The 10,865-nt window shown below is 34.3% G+C and overlaps 1 protein-coding gene across 6 annotated transcripts; it reads left to right on the top strand.

Moving 5' to 3' along the window:
* The first annotated feature begins 1,617 nt into the window (after positions 1-1,617).
* LOC107878064 (ATP-dependent 6-phosphofructokinase 6) lies at positions 1,618-6,439 on the top strand. 6 transcript variants are annotated; one of them, XM_016724932.2, is made up of 13 exons: positions 1,618-2,138; positions 2,981-3,027; positions 3,112-3,151; positions 3,519-3,581; positions 3,674-3,811; positions 4,260-4,418; positions 4,529-4,582; positions 4,711-4,779; positions 4,892-5,021; positions 5,117-5,373; positions 5,600-5,648; positions 5,738-5,892; positions 6,024-6,439. In XM_016724932.2, exons 1-13 carry the CDS (start codon positions 1,947-1,949, stop codon positions 6,219-6,221), a joined length of 1,551 nt encoding a protein of 516 aa, XP_016580418.1. In that variant the 5' UTR covers positions 1,618-1,946; the 3' UTR covers positions 6,222-6,439. The 6 variants fall into 6 exon arrangements, with proteins under 6 accessions (XP_016580418.1, XP_047249818.1, XP_016580419.2 ...); XM_047393862.1 differs by having other exon boundaries at positions 1,640-2,138; positions 3,112-3,251; XM_016724933.2 differs by having other exon boundaries at positions 1,640-2,138; positions 3,112-3,263.
* The last annotated feature ends 4,426 nt before the right edge of the window (positions 6,440-10,865 follow it).

The raw sequence follows: 10,865 nt of genomic DNA, 5'->3' as shown, positions 1-10,865 counted from the left end.
TTAAAATTAATTTTAAATTTTTAAAGTACAAATTAATAAATTTAATTTAATAAAATAAATTCTTAATGAATATTTTCTTAAGATTTGTGTTGGGTCAATATGTATCAAGTAAAAAAGAAATAAAGAAAAATATATAATAAAATTTTATTATTGTGAGAGATAAACATAATGCACTATCCAATAATGTTTAATAATATCATATTTTGTATATACAAAATATAGCATTTTAAATTTAAGTAATTTAAAAATATAATAATTTTATCTTAATTAATTGCAACTAAATATTTAAAGTAAATCAATTTTATTATTTTAATTGACTTTTATATTCAAACCTAATTTATTTTACTTATTTATTTTAGTAAATTTAAATTTTAAAATTATTTTTTTCTTATATAGAAATACTTATATTAAAATTTAACTTTAAATTTTTAAAGTACAAAATAAATAAATTTAATTTAATAAAATAAATTCCTAATGAATATTTTCTTAAGATTTGTGTTGGGTCAATATGTATCAAGTAAAAATAAATAAATACAAAAATATATAATAAAATTCTATTATTGTGAGAGATAAACATAATGCACTATCCAATAATGTTTAATAATATCATATTTTGTATATGTAAAATATAGCATCTCGTATTTAATTAATATACTAGTCCAGTGAGTTATCAATGATTACTATTGGATATGATAAAATTATGTTAATTTTTATAGGAGTAACATAATCAATCGCTCTTAATTAATTATTATGATTCATCTAGTTATTAAGAAAATAAATAATATTTAATAAAAAAATAACATAAACATAAAATGTGAAATTGACTTTTGATGTTTTAAATTAAATTGTCCTCCTTCAAACGATAATTTTACCATACCACCCCTTATTTTAAGTTATTTATGTATTAGAAAATTAAGAATAACAAAATGATATGTCAAACATAAAAAATTTGATTGGCTATCAAAATTATATTAGTGTCATATAAATTGGGATGGGACAGAGGAAGATATAAAGCAACATATATTATTTGAAAGTGAAATAAAAAGTACTGTAAATAAAAATAATTAAGAAAAATATTTAAAAAATTGATTGATTGCCAAAATTTTATTTGTGTCGCATAAATTGGGATAGAGAGGATATTCATATCTTATTGAAAAATTATGTAAGAAATATTATAAATCAAATAATTAATAATTTTAAAATTTTAAAAATATAAATATTTGGCTGGCTCTCGAAATTATATTATTATCACTTAAATTAAAATAGAAGAAAGGGTATAATAAATCATAATAATTAAAAATTTAAATTATTTTAATAGTTAGTTATCTAAATTTTATTTACATCACACTTAAAAAAAAAAAAAAAAATCTAGCGAGGGTCGTGCAAATCTAGTGGATCGAAATTAGAAAGACAAAAGAAGGCGTGCGGCTTGAAGATGCTAGTACAATTAATTCAATCAAACTAGTAATTTATTCGAAGTATGAGGTCATTATTGCAAATCTAGTGGATCGAAATTAGAAAGACAAAAGAAGGCGTGCGGCTTGACGATGCTAGTACAATTAATTCAATCAAACTAGTAATTTATTCGAAGTATGAGGTCATTATTAACCTCACGCAGTCCAAATTTGACAAGAATCAAGAATACGAGTATAGAATCTTCTATTTTCCAGAAGAATCAAAAAAGTAATTTCAGTCCTCTCATTTATTTTCCCTCTTTAATTTACCAACTTTTCGTGAACTCCTATCCAAAATACCCACGAGAAAATTCAATAAACGGTTGCCACATACCTATATCTTTTTAGAAAAGGCCACATGTATATGTATCTATAATATAATATATGTTGTTGACCATTTTTAGTTTAAAGAGCACAAAGGCTGCTCACTTTGATTAATTCAATTTTCAAGTTAGTTCATCTGAGATAAACGGTTTAACTAGATTTGCTTGAATGGGATCAGTTGATCATTGTTTAGCAGGAGTAACTGTGGGGTCTGGGCATAATATCAATAAGACAGCTGGTTTGAATATAATAAGTTCAATGCCTAATTTGCAGCACACGCAGAACAAGATCGTGATCGGTGATGATGGTTATGTTCTGGAGGATGTTCCTCATTTGTCTGATTACATTCCTAATCTTCCTGTATATTCTCTTTTCCTCTATTTATCTCGAATTTGTTTGAATGAGCTTATATTTTGTGACTTATTGCAAGTACATGTAGTAAGTTACTAACTATCACTTCAAATTTTTTTACTTATTTTGTTATTTGACTTGAGAAAAGTGTTTTAAAATATTTCTTTTATATTACTCAAATAGTACAGCTTAAAAAGTACCTAAAATAAGTCTATCCTTTCTGGTTCTTGATTATGTTTTGATGATTTTGACACAATAAAGCTGCTCTATTTCTTCTCGACTTGTTTCTTCTATTTTCCCATAATGAATGGATTAGAGTATTTATTTGTGAATCCTTATGTAGATTCAATTAACTAATTGTTATATAAGTTAGGTCTATGATGATTTGTTGCTTCATCACAATCCTCCATTTGATTTGCCCATGTGACAAAACTGGTAGGTTTGCGATATGATTGAATTATATTTGTGTACGATCAAGTTGATATTTCCCTTATATTTATTTATAAAAAAGCAATTGGTGGAAAGGAGGTAAAGATTTGTTCTTACCACTACATCTTTCTTCAATTAATTTAACGAAGCAAATCATTTTACTTCTCGATTACTTTAAGTGAGAAAGTTCAACTACACTTTCCTTTGTTGTTGATTTTTGTCTTTCTATACAAAAATACAACTTTTTTTGTATGTCTAGTCTAGTGGATCATAAGAGGAAAAAAATTGCCATATATACTTCCTTTGAACATGATTTTTGCTATAAGAGGCGTTTGTGTTTCCAATGCTTTCCATCCATGCTCTAAAAGGGATAAAGAGTCTCTATTTTGATCAAGTACTAAATACTTATCTCGTCATTGCAGACATATCCTAATCCATTGCAGGACAATCCTTCATATTCAGTTGTTAAGTAAGTCGCCTGATATTCTCCTTCACTTCTGGTTGCTTATTTAGAGGATCGCGCTTTATCAAACAAATTTTAACATTTTTCCAGGCAGTATTTTGTCAATGTGGATGATGCAGTTGCCCAAAAGGTCAGCTCTGTTTGAAATGAAAAATATTTGGGGATTACCTTCTAATCATTCGGAGAAGCACTTGATAGTGCTCGTGCTAATATGTTGTCCGGGTCACGGGGTAATATGCCTTGTAAGCAATATGCCTAGACTTTCGTAGTTTCGTCCAATAGACATGTTTATTTGTCTTAATAACAATGCCTATATCATTGGCGGGATTTGCTGCCTACTCCATATTCCTGTAAGAACATAGACAAAGATCATCTAAGATGTGCTGAAACATACTTAAATATTTTGAAGGAATAGTATGTATATGATATATCCTTTTAACAGAATCCTGGTTGGCCAAGGTTTTCTCCTGCTTACATGTTTGCCTACAAATTAACAGATTGTTGTCCACAAGAACAGTCCAAGGGGGAAACATTTTCGTCGAGCTGGTCCTCGCCAAAAAGTACGTAATTATCTAATGTAACTACAGCTTATTCAGCATCCAGATTCTATGGTTTGGTCAAATAAATACAAACCTTCGTGATTATTTTTCAGGTTTACTTTGAGCCGGACGATGTTTATGCATGTATTGTAACATGTGGAGGCTTATGTCCAGGTCTCAACACAGTTACCAGGGAAATAGTATGTGGCCTATACCATATGTATGGTGTAAGCAGAGTCGTGGGGATAGATGTGAGTATACATTTCTTTCCATGACACAGCAATACATTTAAGCAATTTTACCATGTACCCTTTTGAAAAATAAAGCAGCTTTACTTATGACAATGGTTACATACTTGGTTTCCCGCTTCTTTAACTCTATTCATCAAAACGCTTGATAGATAGTTGTAGAACCAGTAGCATCAAGACTCATCTTGAAGAGGATTTCAGCAACTAGATTAACAGTTCTCTCGATCCTAAGTATAATGCAAACTTTGGGAATTTTAGGAACACAAAGGAGTAAGGTTGAATATCAAACTTAACAATCAAAAAAGGTTGAAATGAAACTTCGTTATGCATTCCAAGTTTATAATATCTCTCTCTATGTTTTAAGAGAGTACGTTCTATCTTTGATTCATAATTCCAAAAGTTTGCTTTATGCATATCTGCATTAGAACTGATGAAATTTGTGGGTGTGTAGGGAGGATATAGAGGTTTCTATTCCAAAAACACGATTCCCTTGACACCCAAGGTTGTGAATGATATCCATAAACGTGGTGGAACCATTCTTGGGACATCTCGAGGAGGTCATGTTACCAAGAAAATAGTAGATAGCATTCAGGACCGGGGTATGAATCAGGTAAAACTAAAAAATAGAGAATAATTATTTGAGAACTAATTCAGTGTATTTTCTTTCCATCTTAATCTGTGGATCATATAGAGATATTCATGTTGCCTTTTGTTTTCAAGGTTTATATAATTGGAGGAGATGGAACCCAGAGAGGGGCAGCGGTGATATTTGAGGTAGACCTTCTTAGTCTTTGATTCGTAACCATTCCAGAATAACTTTGATGTGACGTAACATTTAGTGTGATGATGGAGAAAATAATGGAACTGTGTCACTCAAGTTTATTCTGCCTCATCTCCTACAGGAAATTAGAAGGCGCGGTCTCAATGTTGCAGTTGCTGGAATCCCCAAGACAATCGATAATGATATACCAGTATATCCACTTTCTCATACTAATTACTTGGCATGTGGTACTTGTTATTCAACAAGTACCAAAATTTCAGTGGGTAACAAAATTAAATTAGTGACTTTCTACTTCTTTCCAGGTTATTGACAAGTCTTTCGGTTTTGATTCTGCTGTTGAGGAAGCCCAACGTGCTATTAGTGCTGCTCATGTTGAAGCTACCAGTTTTGAGAATGGAATTGGTGTTGTGAAGTTAATGGGACGGGATAGTGGTAATCTTCATGCTTGACTTTTTGAATTGCAAATTGATCCACATAGCTATACCAGACTATATAAATTCTTTCTTTAACATGTATTCATTGTGCAGGGTTCATAGCGATGTATGCTACTCTTGCTAGTCGAGATGTTGACTGCTGTTTGATTCCAGAATCCCCTTTCTATCTTGAAGGACACGGAGGACTGTTTGAGTATATAGAACGTAGGCTTAAAGAAAATGGGCACATGGTTATAGTCATAGCTGAAGGTGCTGGACAAGGGCTAGTTTCCGAGAGTTTGAAATCCACTGATCCTTCAGGGAATAAGCTTTTACCAGATGTTGGGCTATGGATCTCGGAAAGGATAAAGGTACAATTCATGGTTGGCATCTACTTAATATACGTCCTCCCTAAAATGCATTTGGTCCTTTCCTTGTGTGTTGTATATTATCCCAAAGTTCATTGAACACTGCATTGTGTGCATTTTACTCACTCCAGATGTATTCTGCATGTTCTAAAATGCAGGGATAGTCCTGAATGAGAATGCATAGACTTATTTGTATCGTACATGCTAAATACCACGGAACTTTTTGCAGGAGCATTTCTTGAAACAAAAGAAGATGGTCATTAATCTCAAATATATAGGTTGGTAATTATTTTTTGAATGAATGCCAATTTGATGATGAATTTAGAAAGGACCTAACTAACAACCTGCTTCTCTGTTCTCTTTGCAGATCCCACATACATGATTCGGGCTATTCCAAGTAATGCATCTGACAATGTGTATTGCACTCTTCTTGCTCAAAGCGCTGTACATGGAGCAATGGCTGGCTACACAGGTTTTACAGTTGGTCCTGTCAACGGCAGACATGCTTACATACCCTTTAATGTGAGTTACATTTCCTCTCACTCGCATCTTCTCGTATTACATATAATCAGTCATTTATCCTCGATGATTATGGCACAATATCGTTTTTACCTTGATTATGATCTACTTTTACATGGTGCCTTACGAAACAGAGAATCATTGAGAAACAAAACAAGGTTGTGATTACAGACAGGATGTGGGCAAGACTTCTATCTTCAACCAATCAACCTAGCTTCTTGAGAACGAGAGATATAATTAAAGAAAACAAGGAGGAAGAACCACCTACTCAGTTAGCAAACGATTCCACATCTACAGACGAAAATTCGGTGGAGAAACAAATCCTTTGCTAACTTTGAAACATCATATATATATATATGGTCCCTTGTAAAAGTACTACAAAGAAAAACAAATATGTGAGGATTACCAGCTTGGTGAGAGAACCCTACACTTGTGTAAAATCTCAATGTGTGAGGATTACCTGCTTGCTGAGTTTTAGACGCGCGATGTGTATTGTGACTCAAAATAATATACAATAATTAAAAAAAAGGATACTCTGGTTTTTCAGAAACGTCTATACTTTTGTACGTCTGTACCTGCTAAAATTCGAATTAGAATGTTATGGCATGCAGAATACAAATGCTCAAGAGAATAAGTACTCCCTCCGTTTCAAATTGATTAACTTGTTTTGACTTGACACAGAGTTTAAAAAATAAAGAAACTTTTGAATCTCGTTTTAAATTAAAGATATGGCAAATGGTATCAGAATATCATTTAATTTTGTGGTCTAAAACATGTCATGCGGGAAATTGGAATTTTCTTTTTGAAACATACCAAAAATGAAAGTAGGTCAAACAAATTGAAACGAAAAGAGTAACTTTATTCGTCTTGCGTCCATCACGGCAGGGGTGACTCAATCAAATTGAAGGCCTCCCCAGCATTTTTATATTTGTATATGCTTAGGCTTATGCGACGCATCACTATTGCAGAAGGAAAATCCTGGATTTATCCTTGCCTACTTGGGAGTTTTCCCAGGTGCTATGCGACGGATAGCAAATTGGGATCGAGTCCGAAAACGTTAAAAGTTTGGTTTGCAGAAGCTCCTTCAATCCCTTTTGCATAGATTAAACCGGAAAATATGCACTTTCTCTGGGATTCCTTTCTTCCGGTGAATGTTTCTCTTTTTCCTCTTTTGGATTTTGATTTGTTTTTCCTTCGCTCATGTGTTATTTGATTCACTTGATCACATGGCTTAGATGTTTCATTTGATAAAATCTACACTAGACGATGAGAAGATATACATAGGTCCACTTGATATACGATGAGACGCCAATCATGTGCACAAGGTTGAGACCATGCCTTTATAGTGAGCATGTGTGGTGGCGTACCTACCCATTGAGGCAATATTCATTGCACACTTGATCAGTAGGAACATGACGCACTTGTTCTACTGACGAGCCATTTATGGCCTACTATACAGGTTAAACTTCATAATGAGTCTTTACATACCTTCATAGTCATAGACCGCGAGACCGGTTCATTTGTGTACAAATAATCATATGTAATTAGTAACATATGCTTTTCAGTTGTCATAAATTGCCCTCCAGACTTGGTACTTAATAAAAGACATAGTATTCTACAGATTTAAATGTTTACTTGCCCATGTGTTAACAACCTATCTAAATAGATGGTATTAAGAGTTAATAAGGCTAAGTTACGAACTCTACTTTCAGATAGCATTCCCGATATTCATTGTTAATAGTTACTCATATTTGATGCATTATTCCTTTGAGCATTCTCACTTGTCTAATTATTTTTTGTCTGCCTTACATATGAGTACATGTTTTATAAGTACCCACTTCCCTATGGATTTGAGCGCTGCATTTCTGCAAATGCTGGTTTAGGTACACACGACAACATACATCTGCTGTAGGCATCTGTTACCTATTCAATTGAGGACTTGGTGAGCTCCACTTATACCTAGAGCTGGCAATGAATAACTATACGAATTGCCCACCAACTTAGGGACCCGGTCCCAAACTAACGTATGCAGTAATGAACAGAATTAAACAGACAAATAACGTAAAGGAACAATGCATACACAAAGTTTTACGTGGAAACTTCCTTGCTCATAAAACCACGACCTACCACGTAGGATTTTCAACCACTTTACTATGTTCAAGCAACCTCAAATATAGACTCCATGGTTCAAGGATTAACCTCTTCAACTTGTAATAACTCTATTACAATAACTCCAATGCGATAACTCTATTACTCCTACAGTCACAACTAACTCAAATTGAATCAGTATCAAGCTAACTCTAGCTTCTATCTCAACTAACTCTAGATGACACTATCAACAGTGAGAACACGCCTACAGTTAATGGACAAGAGCTGTAGGTTAAATGTTTGCAAACCACAAAACAAAGACTCAAATACAACAAGAGATTGAGACACAAATGACGATTGAGCAGGTCCCTGTTGCAAGTGAGGCTTTGGATGACAAATTGCGCTTTGGATGACAAATTGCTTCAAGAGAGATTTTTTGTTGTTTGTGTATGGAAGCTTAGTTTTCTTGTTATAACATGTTGCATATATATGAGACAAGAAAACCTAGGAATTCTCTGATTGGCTGGAACGAAAAAGTGTTGCAACTTTGCCACCAACATCCTGCCAACGGTACTTTTTCCAACTGTATTGCTGACTGAGTGTATGAGACGTAAACGCGATGAACCTGGTCCCTGAGGAGTTGCAGTTTTATCATCAAAAGGCTCTTCATGAACTAGGTCTCAAAGTTGATGGTTTGTCAATCATCAAAACAAAGGACTTAACAATTTTTTCCTTTTTGATTATGGCAAACCCACACTCTATTTTTCAACAAGATCCACTACGAGCCTTACTGCCTCCCCTGTCAGTGATACCACTCTTCTACAAACTCTCCCCTACATATAGGGACCTAGTCCCTATTGTTGTGTTGACACACATACTATACCACCTTTCCCCTTTTTGGCGTCATCAAAGAGATAAAATAGTAAACCATATAAAATATAAACACACATGTTAACTCATGACCAGTGAGACTACATTGACATAAATAAGTAAAATAAAAAAAAAGTGAGAAAAATGATAGCATCAAAACACAAATTGTTCATTAATCTTTAAAGTCAGCATAATATAATGTCCAAAAAATAAAAGCATAATAAACCAAGTATAAGGTAGATACTACGACAATAGAACAAGAGCAAAACAGGGCTTAAAGAGAAGGATATGAAAGAAAGGACTTAAAAGACGGGGCTTAAGAGTGCAAGGCACTATTAGGACTAGTTGAACTAGAAGGATGAGGAGGGGGATTACACAATTGGCGAGGAAGAAGGTTCATTCTCTATTTTCATCGGCATGATTCTTCAAAAGTTATTGAGTCAAGTCCTCAACTTTAGTTTCCAATTGTTGAACCTTAGAATGCAATATCTCATTCTCAGTATGTAGACCCTCACTTTCACCTGGTCCCTCCTTTTGCCGTTCAGAAGGGTTGTGTTCATAGTAGTTATCTTAGCTTCTTTTTGTGTAGGGTGAGTACTCATCTCTTCCCACTCAGTCCTCAACCTAGTCTGAACTTTAATCAAGTTTGCCACCATATACTTTGACTTCATTCCACTTCTTCTAGGATGTACTCATTCTCCTCCAAAGGTAAATACTGTGAACCTTTGCTCGACAAACCCATCTTTTCTAGGCCCACACTCAATATCAAAATATGCTAACACCCTGTTTAATAAGAACCCATAGGCTAATCCATGATGGCCATTCTTCGCCGTCATAACCTTATGCATATGTTCTATTATAATAGCAGGAAGGTTCGCGTGCTTAAACTTGGACAGAGCTTCCATTAGGAACAAGTCGGGACCTGTGATAGCAGTATCTTTCTCAGTTCGCAGAAGAAGAACCTTGTTGACCAATTCAAAAAAGAGTTGATATTCCCCTTTTAGAGACTTCTTTGTCACTGACTTAATGTTTAAATCATCCAACTTGCCTATCAATTTCAAGAATCTTACAAAGCCCCACTCATCTTTTAGGGACCTGTTTCCTTGATTGGGAACTTCCAACACCTCGGTCAACACCTGCTTATCTAAAGATATATTCACATCATGAACTTGTGAAGTCAAGTAAAAGTCATCCTTAGAAAAAGTGAGCTTATGATAAAATATTCTCATTTCCTTTTCATGAAGAGGAACGGGGGGCTCAAACAAGTGGTCCCAACTCTGAAATTTCACCATCTCGACTAACTCAGCCATACACTAATATAGTAGCAATCTCTACATCAAACACACGCCCTCTTAGAACTTCTTGTGTCTTAAGGATTTCCTGTCTTTCTTCCCTCGTAAGAACTTTTCCCTTTTCTTTAGAGGTGGAAGCCTTGTCGTTTGGACCTGGTCCTTTAACTGATACATCAGACCATTTAGAGGATCTGACAGCTTTGGGACTAGGACCTAATCCATTGGAGCTTTAGGACTCTTCTCTCTTCATCTTGCTACCACTGGTGGTTGTTGGTTTCTTGATTAGCACCCCCTTTGTCATTCTTTTTTTATAGTAAAACAGTTCCATCTTTAACTTTGGCCCTTTCAGCGGCCACACTTCTTGCCACAACCCCATTACTTTTTTCTTCAGATTCACTTTCACTCTCAATATCTTCTGACTCTTCCACAAGCACGGTATCTTTTATGGGTACATCAAACTCAATAACCATTCTTTTCATCAAAATTTTCTTCTTTTGGGTGTTACGTTTACTCTCAACAGGGCAGCCTCCAACAACTTCTGGGAGCTTGACCTGGTCCCATGATCTTTGCCAGCTTTTGATGGCAATCTAGCAATGGAGAAAACTCTGTGTTTAGTGACTTTCTATTTTAAGGAATTGCCATCACCGTTAGTGTTTTCTTTTTCCTCCTCAACCGTGTTAGTCACTTTCAGAGTAGGTATCGGAACTTTATTTTCTTCCTCAACAA

This window comes from Capsicum annuum, chromosome 7, assembly GCF_002878395.1.
Source record: "Capsicum annuum cultivar UCD-10X-F1 chromosome 7, UCD10Xv1.1, whole genome shotgun sequence".
In the NCBI taxonomy this organism is placed as follows: Eukaryota; Viridiplantae; Streptophyta; class Magnoliopsida; order Solanales; family Solanaceae; genus Capsicum; species Capsicum annuum.
Note: the sequence above shows the minus strand (reverse complement) of the source record. Positions and strands in the feature narration are given on the sequence as shown.

Bases quoted from the DNA above. Each gene is read 5' to 3' on its own strand.
- LOC107878064 (XM_016724932.2), top strand. From the start codon at position 1,947: ATGGGATCAGTTGATCATTGTTTAGCAGGAGTAACTGTGGGGTCTGGG. The intron at 3,152-3,518 runs GTCAGCTCTGTT...ACAAATTAACAG, and splicing joins ATGATGCAGTTGCCCAAAAG to ATTGTTGTCCACAAGAACAG. The intron at 5,374-5,599 runs GTACAATTCATG...AACTTTTTGCAG, and splicing joins GGATCTCGGAAAGGATAAAG to GAGCATTTCTTGAAACAAAA.